Source organism: Caenorhabditis elegans, chromosome V (genome assembly GCF_000002985.6).
Source record: "Caenorhabditis elegans chromosome V".
NCBI lineage: Eukaryota > Metazoa > Nematoda > Chromadorea > Rhabditida > Rhabditidae > Caenorhabditis > Caenorhabditis elegans.
This window is the reverse complement of record NC_003283.11, coordinates 16,635,625-16,650,575: the sequence shown is the minus strand read 5'-3', so window position 1 is coordinate 16,650,575 and position 14,951 is coordinate 16,635,625. Positions and strand designations below refer to the sequence as shown.

Here is a 14,951-nt window from a genome sequence, read left to right as displayed (position 1 = left end):
GGGAACTGAAACGATAGACACATTATATCAAGCACGCGATAGATTCAGATTCGGAACAGATTTTGCAATTATTCTAGAAATAACCATGTTATAGAATTTGACACCCACATGTTGATACTCGTAGCGTGTCCGACAGGTTTTAAAAACTCAATCAAATTGGGAGTTGGTATTAGAAATAACGATTAACAAATGAAAGCGTTCAGTTACAAACTAAATTTTAGATAACAATGAGCACAAAGTTACTGAGCAACAGCTAAATATCGTGAACTGCCAATGTACTATCATCTTCTGGCAATAAGCAAGAAATAGGGGGAGATGGATGTAAGGGTGCTATCACTTGCGCGCGAACTCTTTGATGCCGCCCGTTTTGTTTATAATACATCTGTCGAATAAACTTTCTTTTGTTATTCGAGAAAAAGACGATGACTCACCGACAAAATTTGAATGACATGCAAACTTAATTTTGATACGGCAAGTCTAATTTACGGACAGTTTTTTCAGTTGCAAATTTAAAGGGTGCAACTTTATTTTTATGAATTTCACACTGATAAAGAACAAATGTAAATCTTCAAGAATACTGTCTACATTTTGGAAAGATGGTGCAAATCTACTTGGTACGCAAAGAAAGATAGAAACTAATACGTAGGGGAAAAACAATGAGTTGAAACCAGCCGCTTTCTAATGCCACAACAGGTGGAACATATGCAGCGGGACATGTTTCTTTTTTCAAAATATACAGTGGGGAAAGGGAGGATAGTAAGTCTGTGGGCATTGCCTAACTGTCTGTGGGTTTCACGATTTGAGGGCATGGGAGAATCTAGCTATGCAACCAATTTACAAGGGTAGATCACGTAATTTGTGTGAGGAGCCGAAGCACGTTGAGGGAATTTATTAAATATGGTTGAATTGTATTTTCAGCAAAATTAGATATCTAAACAATTTTACGCAATAAACACGTCATGTAACCTGATCTTAATGTGATGCTCATAGTCATTAAGTATCGAAACTATTGTATAGCTTTTACAGTTTGGTTTTCTTTGGTTTCATTTTTGGAAAAGGTAACTTACTAATGTATGCATACTGCTTCAGACACCCGCAGTTTTGATTGTGTCAATTTGGCCTCTTAAACTAATTTAATTTTAAACACCAAGTAATGCGGAGGAAGTTCAAAAAAGATAAAGATGTCGTCGGTGAACACTCATTTATCAAAATAAACTGATGCTACAAAAACAATACTATTAAGGAAATTCATCAGAATTGTTCACTTTTTCCACCATGTCCAATGACCCAAGTGGAACTTCTTGCAACTATCCGGCAAATTTAATCACTAATCAGCCGCCGTTCCTACCTGACTCTGATAGAATCACAGGAAAAACGTACGTTTTTCAATTTTTTATTTTTACGGCCTAGTTAATTTTTTTCAGCGAAAAGAAGCCAGAAAAGAAATCAGAAGAAAACACGTGTTTCACGAAAGAAGACTGTGGTGATATTTGGGATTGTTGCAATATACTCTGCTGTTTTTGTAGCATATTCAGAAGTTATTGAGTTTGATTGATATTACTTACATAAATTACTCGTCTTTTATTTATTACATTACAATTTTTCGTTGAATTTTTCTGTATTTTTTCAAATAAAATTTTATTTGAATTGTTGAGTTCATCGGAAGGTCAAACTGCACCATGTATTTGTCTCTCAGTTCTTCAAAAAATCTTTTCACTTTAGAGCACACTTTCTCGTGTCCTCGGTAGTATAGTGGTGAGTATCCGCGTCTGTCACATGCGAGACCCGGGTTCAATTCCCGGCCGGGGAGAAACTTTTTGATAAAAATAATAAACTATAGTCACATAATAAACTTGTTCTCCTTGAACTAGAGCAATAATTAACTAAAATTTCGTTATGTGCCAAATGGTATAAATTTCCGGTACTAAACAAATTATTTTTAAAACAATTCTAGGAAATCTACGAAACTGTATCCTTATCTCTAAAAATCCAAAAATAAAAAACGTTCAAAATTGATTGATGTTTGTTCGTAAAATTCTAATTCATATGACTTGATACTATCCTAACCTTCGGCCATTTTCGTTAATCGGCGGCTGTCTCAAAAAGTATCAAGAACCAGTTCTCCCCACGTTCCGTCGTGTCTCTCGTTCGATAAAAACTTATTTTTCACTAAAGAACCGTCTCAGTTCAAATTGTTCACTTCTTCAGTCATGTCTAGCGATCCAAACAGTACTGGCTATCCGGCAAACTTGATCACGACTCAACCACCGTTCGTACCCTCTGATAAAACTCCAGGGGAAACGTAAGTAACTTTTTTACATCTGGAAACTGTTTTAATTATTAAATTTACAGGGAAAAAGAGGATAAAAACGCGGAGGAAAGTTCGTGCTGTACAGCGGAAAAATGTTGCTTGGCGTGCTTGGGATGTGAAATATGCACCAGCTGGGTTTCAATTTTCGTGGATTGTTGCAAGATATGCGCAAACTCTGATTGAAATGCACAGTGATAATTATTTAATGGTTTCTACTTGCATAAACTAATTTGAAATTTTCACTTAAACTTGCAACACCAACAGGTTCCTTCAAAGTAAGCCCTTTTTCCGTTCATTGTAAAATTGTCTCCCTTAAGATCAGAATTTTTCCGTGTCTTCGGGAATTTGGGGTTTTCATGGGAGCCAACAGCGGTTTCAGGCTCTGTTGCCTGCCTTCAACATGCTCGCCTCTTTTATGCATTATGACGAGAAGTCAAAGTCTTGTTGTTCACACCACGTAGTTAGAGATGTGGTTTTTTCGCCGCGACCGACACTTTTCGGATTCCTCGCCTGCACGAAAACCTTACATATATAGTGCTGTTTTTAACGTCATTGTCCTGTTAAATGGATGGGAAGCCTAGCCGCGACGCGACACGCAACTCGCAGTAAACCAACCCCGGCCGTGGCCGAGCCAAACCGGCCTAATTCGGCAAAACCTCTTGATGACGGCTCAATCAAGCGTTAGTCTTACCAGACTAATAGAGAATTTACGTTATTCGATCAGTTCCCCCAAAAAACTACGACGATCCTTGAAGACCTGTGTGACCTGAACTATCTTCAATTTTTTAAATTTCAATTTCGAGGACGGAATATAAGTTCAAGATTGTTCATCTATCTTATCTCAGGAACTAAAAAAATTGTTCAAATTTGATTGATGTAATGTTCATGAAGTTTTAGTTCATATGATTTGATACTATAGCCTAGTCTTTAGTCGTTTTCTTCAATCTTCGTCTGTCTCAAAAGTTCTCAAAAAAACCTGTTCTTACTACGTTTCCGTGTTCTTCGTTCAATATAAGATTATCCTTGAATCGAGAACAATCTTAGTTCAAATTTTTCACTTTTTTCGCAACCATGGAGTTTGGCCGCAATCCACTGAGCATGACTTCAACTAAACCAACGTTGTTAAATGTCCTGGATGATGTTGGAGAAGCAGCGTAAGTTTAAAGATGTAGAAAATATTAAATTACTAATTTTCCATGTTTTAGGTTACATGCTATTCCAAAGGTCGACGATATAACCTCACATAAAATTTATGTGATTGCAGTTCAACCAGTATCTTTTTCAGATATAGAGTGAGTTGTTTCAGCATAAAACGTACTAATATGTTTAACTTTTTAGAAGCCAGGCGGTTAAACAAGACGCCAGTTCTCCAAACAACTGCTGCTGCTCCTGCATGCACGGCGTTCTTCGCTTCTTTGCTGAATTGTGTTGCAACTGTTGTGCTGGGTGTGTGCAAGGAATATGTCAAGGCTAATCTTTGTGTATTTGTTGGTTTCTTTTTTCATTTCTATATTGTTGTTTTGTGCGACTAAGTTTTCTGCCGGTAATAAAATGATGGTGGCTGGACTAAAATGTGCTTTATTTTGCAGTCATGGGCAGGGTAGCGTGAAGTTCTACCTTTATGTAACATTTATCATGTTTTTTCATTCCCTAGAACGAACTTCAGAAATGGTTGATGTTTGTTCTTAAAGTTCTAGTTCATATGACTTGATACTATGCATTCTAATCTTCAGTCCTTCCTCTTTTTTTCGATCATCGTGTGTCTCTAAAAGTCTCAAAAACCAGTTCTCACTCCGTTTCCCTGTTTTTTGTTCGATAAAAATTTAAGAAAATTCTTAGCTCAAATTGTTCACATCTTTCGCTACAATGTCTAAAGATCCTAGTGGAACCTCGATTACAAGTCAACCAACGTTTCAAGCCGACTCGGATAATATTACAGAGATATCGTAAGTTTATCAGTTTCAAAATTTATAAATTGTTAAAGTATACTATTTATAGAAAAAATCCTGAGAAAGAAGGAACATGTTTTACCAAAATATGGGCTTGCTGTACAACTTCCGTGGACACTATGTAAGTTGGTCCAGCTCCGAATTTATTTGACAAGACTAAAATTTCAGAAGCGAGAGGGAGCAGCCCACTGGCAGTGGGCAGCAAAACCCGGCGAATGGGGGATGTTGTTGTGATAATGATTGCTGTAGATGCTTTAATGAAGTTTGCCGTTGTGTAGGAAGTATACTTTTTTGCTTCAGCCTTTGTGCTCCACCGTAATTTTTTTTTCGAAAAAAGCCGTTACAGACCTTGCAATTTAATATTCATATTGTCTTCTTGTTCCTTATTTTAATAAAATGCCATTTAAACCTTTGAATTTGACAGAAAATATAATGCACGACTAGAGTTAAGTGGCGACTTAACATTTTTTCACAACGACAAGTCACCCCCTCTCGGTTCTTTGAAAAATCTTTTCACTTTAGAGCACACTTTCTCGTGTCCTCGGTAGTATAGTGGTGAGTATCCGCGTCTGTCACATGCGAGACCCGGGTTCAATTCCCGGCCGGGGAGAAATTTTTTGTAGCTGTTGAGTTTATGACCACACTCTCACAATTCAAAATGTTCGAAAAAAAGTTGACAAGTGGCCAATAAGCTTACCAAAACACCAGAATGTTTTTATTTTGTTTTAAAACAAAAATAAACAAACAAGAAAAAATAATAATCCTTCTCATTTAATACTTTCCTTGAGAGTTTTTTTTTTGAGAAATTCTCTAATTAAATATTATAAAACTTTTATCTAATTATATTATAGAGAAGTAAAACAAAAAAAGTTTTAAATTGATTGATGCATTTTCCTTCTAGATCAAATTATTTGATACAATAACCTTTAATCTTATTCTTTCTTGACCGTCGCTAGTCTCAAAAAAAAAAAACTAGAAAACCAGTTTTCTCTTCGTTTCCTTTTTTCTCGTTTGATATACATTCACTCTTAACCTAAGAACGGTCTTAGTTCAAATTGTTCACTTTTTTCGCTCACCCATGTCTACCACCGACCCAAGTGGAAATTCCTATGGCTACCCGGCGAATTTAGTTACAGTCCAACCTCCGTACCAACCTGATCCTAACACAATTACTGAGATTGAGTGAGTTTTCAATAAAAACTTGTTGAAATGAATTATTTTACAGGGAAAATGTTTCTTCGAAGGAGGAGAAAAAAGAAGAAAAAAGAGGTTTGTGTTGCGGAATATGGAACTTTTGTACAACTTCCTTAGAACCCGCTACTGCAGAGTAAGTCCCAGATGAAAATTGACGAGACTAATATCGCAATTTCAGAAAAAAGAAGGTGAAGCCCAAGGGGAAACCCGGCGACAGAGGGGAAGATCCTGATCAATTATTGGCAAGATTTTGTACTCCCTTCTGCAAATGTTTTTGTTGTATTGGTTATTTCCTTATACATATCCCCCTCGGGTGGAAATGATTTAACAAGGGGGCCGTTTCTCGTGAGCGTGGGAAAATTTTACCGTTGAAAAGTGATTTCCTTCAGTTTTCATGTATTTAAAATCGATTTCATACTTTTTTTTCCGATTTCCACTGGAGGAGACTGTGTTAAATGTATCATGATAGTACGGCCATTCTATCCGAAAAATGTTTATTGTGTTTAAATGTTTTCTATTGATCCTATGTACATTTGTTAAGACTTGTGTAATACATGGTTAGCAATTTTCGTGAAATTTGGAAAATGAAAATTTTATGCATTTTTTACAAATTAAAAACGTTGAAAAATTAGTTATTATTACAATACTATAAAACTGTCAAAAATGAATTAACTATTTAAGCACCCACTCGAACATATTAAAGAAAAATGTTAGACAATCTACCGTTCCTGGTTTGAGGTTCGTAGAGGGATATGGTCGGGGTGCTGTATTAGTACTGTAGAGGTACTGTAGGAGTATTAGTACTGTAGATGTACTGTAGGAGTACTGTAGGATTACTGTAGTTTGGGAAAATATGACTTTTCGTCTTTTGACCATTTTGACGGGAATTCAAGTTTTCAAATTTCAAAAACTTTTTGGCGGGAGTTCAAATTTTAATTTTTTGAAAACATTTTGACGGGGATTCAAATTTTATTTTTTTGAAAAAATTTTAGCGGACATTCAAAATTTGAAATTTAAAAAGCATTTTAGCGGGAATTCAAAGTTAAATTTCTTGAAACATCATTCTGGAATATTCTAGAACCTTCTGGAAAATTCGAGAAAATTCTGGAACGTTTTTTTTGAGAAACACGCCAAAGTTAACAGTTAAACTGTATTAATTTATATTAATTCAGTAGTTTTTCCATTTTCTCCAAAAATTACCAAAATCTCCATTCAAGACCAACATTTCCGTTGATGTGTGAACGAGCAGAAGGTTCTGAACACAGGTGTCAGAATTGGTAATTCTATCAATTGAACACAAAATTAAGTTGATTCTTGATACATTTCCACTCCCCTTTTTCAATGAATCAGCATTTTCAGTTAGCAGTTTCCTGTGAACAAATTTGTTTTTCCTCTGGTTCATTTTGATTTATGTTTAATTCTGAACAATTTTCAACAAATCAGAAAAATATCGGGTTTTGAAAATGAACAAGAAAACTTTTGCTATAATTCAGCAAATAACGAGCTATATTACCAATGTTCAATTTGTGATTGCCATCGTCGGATTTATCCTAACAATTCCTCATTTACTAATACTCACGAGAAAGTCTATGAGAAGTTCTAGCACTAATTCAATTATGACTGGAATTGCAATTTTGGATTTAGTTGTGCTATTGGAAGTTGTCCTGGAACATGTCTATTATTTCTGGATCTATGATAATCCATGTATAAATCATAGCAATTACAACTTCGAACTGTTTCTCTGGATCGGAGATTTTCTGAAAGACACTGGAGAACGGGCTTCATTCTGGATGGGTGTTTTTCTAGTTCTTATCAGATTGCTCATCACAAAATTTAAAACTGCTCAACGCTTATCAGGCTATTTTTTCGGCTATGCTGTGTTCACTCTCACGTTTATCATAAATGTTTTGATATCGTATTATTTCTATTCAAAGTTTTATCTTCAAGCATGGATGGTCCCATGGCAACCTGGAAAACGGTCAGTGTCCTGATTATCAACCTATTCAGCAATGTTCGCTCCGCCCTCCGCGCATCGTTGATTGGTCGGAGGCTTCTCTATAACTTGTTTCTTTCAGATGCAGTGAATTTCCCAAAGGATACAGTGAGAACCTATATGTTCGAACCATTCAAGATCAGGCTAGTTATATGGCGGTCTTTGGCAATTATAGTATCATAGGCGGAATGTCCAAGGTATTTCTTTGAGAAAAGAGCACTCCATTTTTTTTTCAAATTTGCAGATTCTTATCAGCGTCCTATACCCAGTTTTAGCAGTATTTTTGATTTTTGATATCAGGAAGTCTGCGAAACATGCGTCGACAGCTAATAGCAAAAAGGCGGCTAAGGAAAGGTAATTAATTCGCTTTCAAAATTGATGCACAATTAAAAAAAATGTAATCAAAAACTATTAACATCGAATTTCCGTTAGAAAATCGGTCAGCCCATAACGAAATATCATCATAAAGTTTTTTTTCAAAAAAGTTTGGAAAATTTTTTTTTAAGTGGTGAAAACTGAGCTAGCGCTTCTTTTCAAAAAATCTAAAGGTTAGATTTTTTGATTTTTTGAAAAGAAGCGCTAGCTCAGTTTTCACCACTTTTTTTAAAACTCAAAATAAAAAAATTTCCAAAATTTTTTTGAAAAACTTTATGATGATATTTGGTTATGGGCTGACCGATTTTCTAACAGAAATTTGATTTTAATAGTTTTTGATTACATTTCGAGCCCTAAAATATTGAAATATGTATGTTATGAACAAAATTGAAAAGTAGGGCTCCAGCTGATAGTGAGTGAGGCGCAAAATGGGGGCCTCACGCCGCTGTGTGTGTGCAATGAAGTGCGAAAGAAACCTATTTGGAGCGGCCGACACATTCGATGTTCCGCGCCACACAAAACATTCGGATACATGCGGCGACTTCATGGGAGCCCTACACTTATTTGTGGATGCTAAAAAATCTGAATTTTCCAGATACCACACTGGACGTATGATTCTTCTGATGGCAGTATTATACACAATTACCAGTGCTCCTGGAGGAATATCCAAATTTATTACGCTCTACTGCAAAGTTCCTGATGGTTCAATTTTGATGCTGCTTATTGGATACGGTTCCATATTTCTATCTGCTTTATTCTGCTTAAACTCTGCGTCTCACTGTCTCATCAACTTCTCAATGTCCACAAATTACCGAAAGGCGGCGAAAATGGTATTTTTTGCAAATCGGAAACAAAGTAGCACATCTGTTTTATCGGTAAATTTGCATCTGGAGTTCAAACTTTAAAAGTTTAATTTCAGGTTACCAGGAGCATTTCGAAGACCATGTGAGATTAGCTGATGGTAGATATCATGCATCTTCTGTTCTTCTAAATTATTTTAGTACAATGTCGAGTGCACAGTAATACAACACTTCTAGTACAAATGATCAATATATTATTTAAATCTGTTTCATTTTCAAAAATTGCCTAACAAATAAACTGCTTATGCTCAACCTATTAACTCAACCAACTCGGCGAAGCAAAAACAGTCACAACAGCTCCATTCGATTTCCACGACGGAGACAACGCGTATGGAGAAAGAATTACAGCTGACACAAACTGCGGAGACAGTATAATTGGTGATAACACGAATGGGGATAATATCAACGGGTTCAGGGCAAGAGGGTTCAGGATAAGAGGACCCATGCAAAATGGGCTCAAGATCAATGGGGTCATAACTTGTGGGGAGAGAATGAATGGGGAAAAGACCAAGGGAGATAGCACGAATGGGTTGAGAACTCCCGGACACAAAATGAATGGGTTGAATGCTAATGGGGAGAGGATGATTGGGACCATAACGAATGGGTTGAGAACTACCGGAGAGAATAGACGAGGTGAGAGGATGACTGGAACCATCAGCCATGGGGATAATATCATGACTCCGTAAATTGCAGGCGATCCTATTAAAGACGTCATGAGGATTGGCGATAGGATTGTTGGTTGGGACACGGACTGAAAGACCAAATTTTATGGATTTTTAAAAATCTGTAGTTTTTCTATTCATCTATAAAATAGGGCTTCCATGTGGGCGACGGTGCGGCGCTTTCGTCGGTCGGTGAATCGCCTCAAACATCATCGGGCCGCCACTAACGCCGCAACGTTTCCGCATTTATAGTCCGGCGCGGATCCCCAAACGTGTCGGCCGCTTAAATAACCACTTTCCCACTACGTTGCCCAAAACAGCGTTGCACAATTACGGTGTGCAGTCGTAAATCCTCACTTCGTAAATCATCACAAACTCCGGAGTTCACGCTAAAATGCACAGCGCGGTGAACGGCGAAGCTCGGCCGGCGTGAGGTGCCGAAGCCGCGCCGCTCTCACATGGAAGCCCTACTAGAAAACTGTTCATTGATTAGTTTTGCGGGGCATATAAAAAATGATAGCAAGAAATTTCTCTATCTACGCTACTTGTGGTTTACGTTTACGTCTCTGTGCCAAAAAGTTTCTCCCCGGCCGGGAATTGAACCCGGGTCTCGCATGTGACAGACGCGGATACTCACCACTATACTACCGAGGACACGAGAAAGTGTGCTCTAAAGTGAAAAGATTTTTCTGTGAACCCAAGAGCTTTTTGCTTGTTTTAAAAAGACATTTTGTGACACTCACCACTGGATCAAATACAAAGTTGGAAAATGTAACTGGCGACAGAACAATATCATTCCTTCTCGCTTGAAACTTTACTTTCTCCTTCGCCAAGTCTTTTATAGTACTCATTATACTACGATCAATCTCTGCCCTGCTCAATGCTTTGGCTTGTTTCAGAAATTTCGGATTTTTCGCAATTGACTGGTCTCCGTATATCAAATCCATTTGATCATGCCTCATAATTGCATATCCCGTTCTGTTCATCTCATTGAGCTGTGACGTTGAATAGGTTCTATCTAGAGCCTCAAAAATTTCCAATTTTTGAGCTTCATGTGGATAGTTTGCAGTAACATTTTCCTTAGTGAAATATAGCGGCTGACCTTCCGGACCACGTTCTGATCCGAAAGATTCGTCGATTTTTGTCTCGACTCTTTCCATTGCTTCATCGACTCCGGTGGCTTCAATGATAAAGTCGAGGAGTTGAGAGGTGTCTTTGTTTGTCGAGAGGGAGCCGAGTAGATTTTGTAAAGATACTTCCTTCTCATCAGCAGTGCCGTCATCATGTAGTGAGAATAGAGACGGGGAGAGGATGTCTATCTGGAAAATCGATTGATGATCTGTGGCTGGTGGAGTACGATTTAACTGAGGATGCGAGATCAATGTCAGCGCTAACGTGGTGTCAGAGTGTCCCAGTTTGGCTTGATTTATGATATTGCGGGAGTTTAGACGCAGAATTCTCAATTGACTCTGCATGGTTAAGAACATGCTGACGTCACCCTTTTCTGATCTAAAAATTGCCGCATTTCTTGTAGATCTAATCGCGCTGGTACTTCCTGACATGTGTGCTGTGCGCTTGCTAATGGGGTTCCCAACGTTTAAACTTTAAAAAAGACGCAGTCTAGTCCTCATGAACGGATCTAAGACGCTTTCTCTACCTACCCACAGGTTCAACTACTTTTGATCCTCACCTCATTCTTCCTTGCCTCTTCACTTTCCGGAACCACACTCATCAATTTTGGGCTAAAAATTCGCACCACCTTCCTATCGAAATCAGTTGTGTTGTACCCGGTCATGGATAGTCCTAGCTTTGCAGCTGAAAAACAGCTCAAACTTGAATCGTGATAGAGCTTAAAAAACAACAACTTTACCTCCTCTAATCAGTCTCATTGGAATCAACATGGCCCTGTCTTGCTCCGTCAAGTTCCCTGACTTGTGCCGGACCATTGACTTCAGATCCTCATCTCCAATGTACTTCTCCAAATCGATCAGCTCCCTGACGTCTTTATCCAAGGGCACAGGTTTCTCTTCCGGGAGCTCGTATCCTCTCTGCTTCCGAATTCGCCGTTCCATATCTTTTTGCTGCTTGATTTGTGAAGCTTTCTCAGATATTCGAGAAATAGTATCCTCCCACCTGGAAAATATAATTATTCTATTAAATGTTAGGTGCGGAAAATGTGAAGTACTCACTTCGAAGTTGTCCTCTTATTTTTGATCAACCTCAGTGTGTGAGAAAGATGCTTGGCAAGAACGCCTAAAGGGGACATTTCATTTTCAGTCCTCAGCGTGTATCTTCTTCTGTTTTTCGCAGGAACCCCTCTTTTTATTCGTCGCCGTCGTTTTGTCCTTTTGAACTGTATTTTCTTATCCCGAATCTGGCGCCTCAATTCTGAATATCATTAACTATATATATATAAAGCGCTAATGTTTGTCCTATGTAGTTTGATGTTTGATTTCTGAACAATTGGAATTTTCCGGACTTTATAGTGAATGCGCAGCCGACATCAATCGAGGTCTTCGATAGGCACCGCATGTTACATTTCTTCAACGTCTTTCAAGAAAGTCGGGGCCGCGCAGTAGGCTGGTTTTTTTTATAATAAGCTGATGGTATGCAGCAAATAGACAATCCTTAAAAATACCCAGTCATCTTTGTGATAATCTTTTTTTGTCTATTTATCTAATCTGTAATCTGTCTAGTTAATATGCTAGATTTTGTGTTATCCAACTTATATAAACCACCTGTTCTACCCTACCTTGAGGTTCACACATTAATCAAACCTTCGAGTAAATAATGACTAAAGCTTCCTTATTAACAACTCCCATGCTTTTTCATTCCAAACACATTGTTTTTCTAATTAATTCTGACTGCTTCATAATACGTTGCCGCCATTTTTCTTGACATTCTGCCACATATTTTTATATTGACAAATGAATGAGGAACTTTTGAATTTATTCGAGCAAATCGCAAGATTAGTTTTAGACATTCAATTTCTGGTTTCCATTGTTGGATTCATTCTAACACTCCCCCATTTATTCATTCTAACGAGAAAGTCTATGAGAACTTCTAGCACTAATTCAATAATGACCGGTATCGCAATTATTGATTTAGTTGTGCTTTTACAAGTTATTCTGGAGAGAGGCCTTTGGTTTTTGACTCATGATAGTCCGTGTATAAACCTTCACTCTTTCATTTTCGAAATGTTTTTCTGGATCGGAGATTTCCTGAGAGACACCGGAGAACGCGCTTCCTTCTGGATGGGTGTATTTTTGGTTCTAGTCAGATTACTTATCACAAAGATTCCTGAGAGTACTGAACGTTTATCAAGTTATGCTTTTGGTTATTTAATTTTTATTCTTATGCTTACAGTACATTCTTTGATTTCGTATAGTTATTATCGGGAATATCATCTTGAAGATAGCACATGGCTACCGGGAGAAGAGTAAGTCAATACTTAATTTTTGTTAATAATTATTCTTGAAAAGATGCACTGAATATCCCGAAGGATACATTGAGAAAGGATATATTCGAAATGTGCAAGATCAAGACAACTATAGCGCGATAATTGAAGATTACAAATTTAATGACGGAATGTCCAAGGTAAAGATTTATGGAAAGTAGGCATTTATTTTTCTTTTGTAGATTCTTATCAGTATTCTGTACCCCGTTTTAGCCATATTTTTGATTTTTGATATTAGGAAATCTGCGAGAATTGCATCGGCGGCTCATAGCGAAAAGAATGCAAAGGAAAGGTAACTCATTTCTTTTTAAACGTGGAGTAGCGCCAGTGGGGAGAGTGTTTAAAACTGCTTCTATAGTGACGAAATGACAAAATATCATAATAAAACTTTTCTAATTTTTTTTGAAATTTTTTTTATTTTTGGCAATTTGTCAAAACTTTGATCGGAAATTATGAAAAATCAAAAATTTTGTGGTGTGTTTTATTATGAAATTTGGGTTTTTTGAATCTTCAAAAATGTATTTATACAGAATTCCCTCTGGCGCTCCTCCACTTTTAAAGAAAATTGAATAAAACCCTCCAGGTATTTTTTTTTTCTAGATACCACTCTGGGCGTATGATTTTGCTGATGACAATATTCTACACAATTACTAGTGCTCCTGGAGGAATATCTGATTTTATTCAAATTTACTGTCAAGTTCCAACACATTCGATTATGACTATTATAATTGCATATGGCTCCATATTTCTATCTGCCTTATTCTGCTTAAACTCTGCGTCTCACTGTCTCATCAACTTCTCAATGTCCACAAATTACCGAAAGGCGGCGAAAATGGTATTTTTTGCAAATCGGAAACAAATGAACACTAGTGTTTTACCAATAAATTTTTGATTTCCCTTCTGAATTTGCACCTACCTGCCTACATTACAAGACCTACCGTACAAAATGTCTGGGTTTGTAAAAAGTTTTCCAGAAAAAAAACTAACTTTTATGGAAAAATTTCCTCCGTTTTCTCAACATATTTGTATGGGCAAGCCTCTCCAGCTGCAGAAGACATGAAGCATGCTCCGAGATGGTTTCAGCTGCAGATGTACACTTTTCATGGGACTTTTGATGGTATTGTTCGACCAGGGGTAATCTGAAATTTTATTTATTTTATAACAAACACGTTCAAGCTCAATTTTGAAGTTAAAAAAAATTGATTCTGAAATGTTTCGATGGCAAAATTTTCAGTCAAAATTTTTTTCCAAGTTTCTAATTTCCAATTTTAAATTTCACGTTTTTAAGATTTTACCTTCGTGTCGCAATTGCTGCAATCACTCCAGAAAATCCCTGTGTGCTCCAATGCTCGAGCAGCTCCTCGCCGGCCTCGGTGCTCATTTCTACGTGGAATGCCTTATTTTTATAGTATGGAGATTTAATAACATCTTCCTTAGAAATGCCGTATTTGGTAACATCGATGTTCAATTTTGGAACACATTCGAATAAACTTATAGGGAATATTAGAAAAATGAAGTAAAATTTATAATATGTCATTGAAAACTACGACAACAATTAAAGCGAAATCAGATTAGGTTCAAAAAGTCCAAAACCAGATGCTAAATCACTGGTTTTCATATCAAATCAACTTTCATTTCTATTTCTCACATTGTGATAAGGAGTTGTGATAAGCTGTCTAGTTTTGATAACCTACTTTGAAAAGATGATAAGAATCTCGTAGTAAGTTTTGAAACTTCCACATAAGAATTATAGTTAAAATGAAGATTTATGCGATGGAAAAAACATTTAAGGGAAAACTGAAAAATTTAAGGTAACACTGAAAATGCCTCTGGCTGTGATCTCAAAAATGATCACAGTTAGAGTATTTCCTCTATTAGTCTATAGTACATTAAACTCTTACAGTTTTTGCATAGATCATATCATAACAGGTACTATTAGGTTTAATTCTCTGAATTGGTGTGGAAATTCGTTCTAAACTAACTAAAATTTTGGTTCTATTAACTGTGACAAAACTTAATTAGTTTTCTTGTTTCTACTGCCAATGATTATGAGTAAGTTTTTCAAATTTTAGTCGTAAACAGATTTGTTATTCTGATTCAACTGTGTCACTCCAGAAATTTTTTTTAAACTAATCCACACCCGTTTCAAT

At 36.9% G+C, this 14,951-nt stretch overlaps 8 protein-coding genes, 5 non-coding genes and 1 pseudogene across 14 annotated transcripts; 9 read left to right on the top strand and 5 right to left on the bottom strand.

Moving 5' to 3' along the window:
- Positions 1–1,275: 1,275 nt before the first annotated feature.
- W06G6.11 (Cysteine-rich transmembrane CYSTM domain-containing protein) lies at positions 1,276–1,545 on the top strand (the record flags this gene model as incomplete). The annotated part of the gene is made up of 2 exons (NM_001269793.1): positions 1,276–1,376; positions 1,425–1,545. 2 exons carry the CDS (start codon positions 1,276–1,278, stop codon positions 1,543–1,545), a joined length of 222 nt encoding a protein of 73 aa, NP_001256722.1.
- A 184-nt stretch (positions 1,546–1,729) lies between these two features.
- W06G6.18 lies at positions 1,730–1,819 on the bottom strand. Its single transcript, NR_070085.1, has one exon. It is a non-coding gene; the product is annotated as an Unclassified non-coding RNA W06G6.18 (non-coding RNA).
- W06G6.t2 lies at positions 1,739–1,810 on the top strand. Its single transcript has one exon. It is a non-coding gene; the product is annotated as a tRNA-Asp (tRNA).
- Positions 1,820–2,208: 389 nt separating the features above from the next.
- On the top strand, positions 2,209–2,544 carry W06G6.20 (Cysteine-rich transmembrane CYSTM domain-containing protein). The gene is made up of 2 exons (NM_001380847.2): positions 2,209–2,302; positions 2,353–2,544. The coding sequence occupies exons 1-2, from the start codon at positions 2,211–2,213 to the stop codon at positions 2,492–2,494; spliced, it is 234 nt and encodes a 77-aa protein (NP_001367198.1). The 5' UTR covers positions 2,209–2,210; the 3' UTR covers positions 2,495–2,544.
- Positions 2,545–3,382: 838 nt separating this feature from the next.
- W06G6.10 (uncharacterized protein) lies at positions 3,383–3,876 on the top strand (the record flags this gene model as incomplete). Its single annotated transcript, NM_074812.2, has 3 exons — positions 3,383–3,465; positions 3,517–3,603; positions 3,650–3,876. The coding sequence occupies 3 exons, from the start codon at positions 3,383–3,385 to the stop codon at positions 3,783–3,785; spliced, it is 306 nt and encodes a 101-aa protein (NP_507213.1). The 3' UTR covers positions 3,786–3,876.
- A 227-nt stretch (positions 3,877–4,103) lies between these two features.
- W06G6.9 (CYSTM domain-containing protein) lies at positions 4,104–4,668 on the top strand. Its single transcript, NM_074811.5, has 3 exons — positions 4,104–4,257; positions 4,310–4,381; positions 4,429–4,668. The coding sequence occupies exons 1-3, from the start codon at positions 4,178–4,180 to the stop codon at positions 4,577–4,579; spliced, it is 303 nt and encodes a 100-aa protein (NP_507212.2). The 5' UTR covers positions 4,104–4,177; the 3' UTR covers positions 4,580–4,668.
- A 121-nt stretch (positions 4,669–4,789) lies between these two features.
- On the bottom strand, positions 4,790–4,881 carry W06G6.19. The gene has a single exon (NR_070084.1). It is a non-coding gene; the product is annotated as an Unclassified non-coding RNA W06G6.19 (non-coding RNA).
- W06G6.t3 lies at positions 4,799–4,870 on the top strand. Its single transcript has one exon. It is a non-coding gene; the product is annotated as a tRNA-Asp (tRNA).
- A 443-nt stretch (positions 4,882–5,324) lies between the features above and the next one.
- On the top strand, positions 5,325–6,057 carry W06G6.17 (Cysteine-rich transmembrane CYSTM domain-containing protein). Its single transcript, NM_001136440.3, has 3 exons — positions 5,325–5,442; positions 5,486–5,587; positions 5,633–6,057. Exons 1-3 carry the CDS (start codon positions 5,339–5,341, stop codon positions 5,775–5,777), a joined length of 351 nt encoding a protein of 116 aa, NP_001129912.1. The 5' UTR covers positions 5,325–5,338; the 3' UTR covers positions 5,778–6,057.
- An 860-nt stretch (positions 6,058–6,917) lies between these two features.
- On the top strand, positions 6,918–8,727 carry srw-77 (G_PROTEIN_RECEP_F1_2 domain-containing protein; the record flags this gene model as incomplete). The annotated part of the gene is made up of 4 exons (NM_074810.1): positions 6,918–7,432; positions 7,530–7,644; positions 7,692–7,801; positions 8,418–8,727. The coding sequence occupies 4 exons, from the start codon at positions 6,918–6,920 to the stop codon at positions 8,725–8,727; spliced, it is 1,050 nt and encodes a 349-aa protein (NP_507211.1).
- A 149-nt stretch (positions 8,728–8,876) lies between these two features.
- Positions 8,877–14,390, bottom strand: mltn-11 (MLt-TeN (mlt-10) related). Its single transcript, NM_074809.4, has 7 exons — positions 14,097–14,390; positions 13,789–13,940; positions 11,534–11,732; positions 11,215–11,477; positions 11,035–11,159; positions 10,088–10,663; positions 8,877–9,433 (listed from the first exon to the last, which is right to left on the bottom strand). The coding sequence occupies exons 3-7, from the start codon at positions 11,608–11,610 to the stop codon at positions 8,939–8,941; spliced, it is 1,536 nt and encodes a 511-aa protein (NP_507210.2). The 5' UTR covers positions 11,611–11,732; positions 13,789–13,940; positions 14,097–14,390; the 3' UTR covers positions 8,877–8,938.
- Positions 9,927–9,998, bottom strand: W06G6.t1. The gene has a single exon. It is a non-coding gene; the product is annotated as a tRNA-Asp (tRNA).
- On the top strand, positions 12,272–13,693 carry srw-76 (G-protein coupled receptors family 1 profile domain-containing protein; the record flags this gene model as incomplete). Its single annotated transcript, NM_074808.2, has 4 exons — positions 12,272–12,783; positions 12,827–12,941; positions 12,984–13,093; positions 13,402–13,693. 4 exons carry the CDS (start codon positions 12,272–12,274, stop codon positions 13,691–13,693), a joined length of 1,029 nt encoding a protein of 342 aa, NP_507209.2.
- W06G6.16 lies at positions 13,786–14,332 on the bottom strand (annotated as a pseudogene). Its single transcript has 2 exons — positions 14,097–14,332; positions 13,786–13,940 (listed from the first exon to the last, which is right to left on the bottom strand). Coding segments are annotated over exons 1-2 (391 nt in total).
- Positions 14,391–14,951: the final 561 nt, after the last annotated feature.

Bases quoted from the DNA above. Each gene is read 5' to 3' on its own strand.
- W06G6.20 (NM_001380847.2), top strand. From the start codon at position 2,211: ATGTCTAGCGATCCAAACAGTACTGGCTATCCGGCAAACTTGATCACG. The intron at 2,303-2,352 runs GTAAGTAACTTT...TTAAATTTACAG, and splicing joins GATAAAACTCCAGGGGAAAC to GGAAAAAGAGGATAAAAACG.
- W06G6.9 (NM_074811.5), top strand. From the start codon at position 4,178: ATGTCTAAAGATCCTAGTGGAACCTCGATTACAAGTCAACCAACGTTT. The intron at 4,258-4,309 runs GTAAGTTTATCA...TACTATTTATAG, and splicing joins GATAATATTACAGAGATATC to AAAAAATCCTGAGAAAGAAG. The intron at 4,382-4,428 runs GTAAGTTGGTCC...CTAAAATTTCAG, and splicing joins ACAACTTCCGTGGACACTAT to AAGCGAGAGGGAGCAGCCCA.
- mltn-11 (NM_074809.4), bottom strand. From the start codon at position 11,610: ATGTCCCCTTTAGGCGTTCTTGCCAAGCATCTTTCTCACACACTGAGG. The intron at 11,160-11,214 runs GTAAAGTTGTTG...GCTGTTTTTCAG, and splicing joins AATGAGACTGATTAGAGGAG to CTGCAAAGCTAGGACTATCC. The intron at 10,664-11,034 runs GTGAGGATCAAA...TCGATTTTCCAG, and splicing joins AAGAGGCAAGGAAGAATGAG to ATAGACATCCTCTCCCCGTC.
- W06G6.17 (NM_001136440.3), top strand. From the start codon at position 5,339: ATGTCTACCACCGACCCAAGTGGAAATTCCTATGGCTACCCGGCGAAT. The intron at 5,443-5,485 runs GTGAGTTTTCAA...ATTATTTTACAG, and splicing joins AACACAATTACTGAGATTGA to GGAAAATGTTTCTTCGAAGG. The intron at 5,588-5,632 runs GTAAGTCCCAGA...TCGCAATTTCAG, and splicing joins TTAGAACCCGCTACTGCAGA to AAAAAAGAAGGTGAAGCCCA.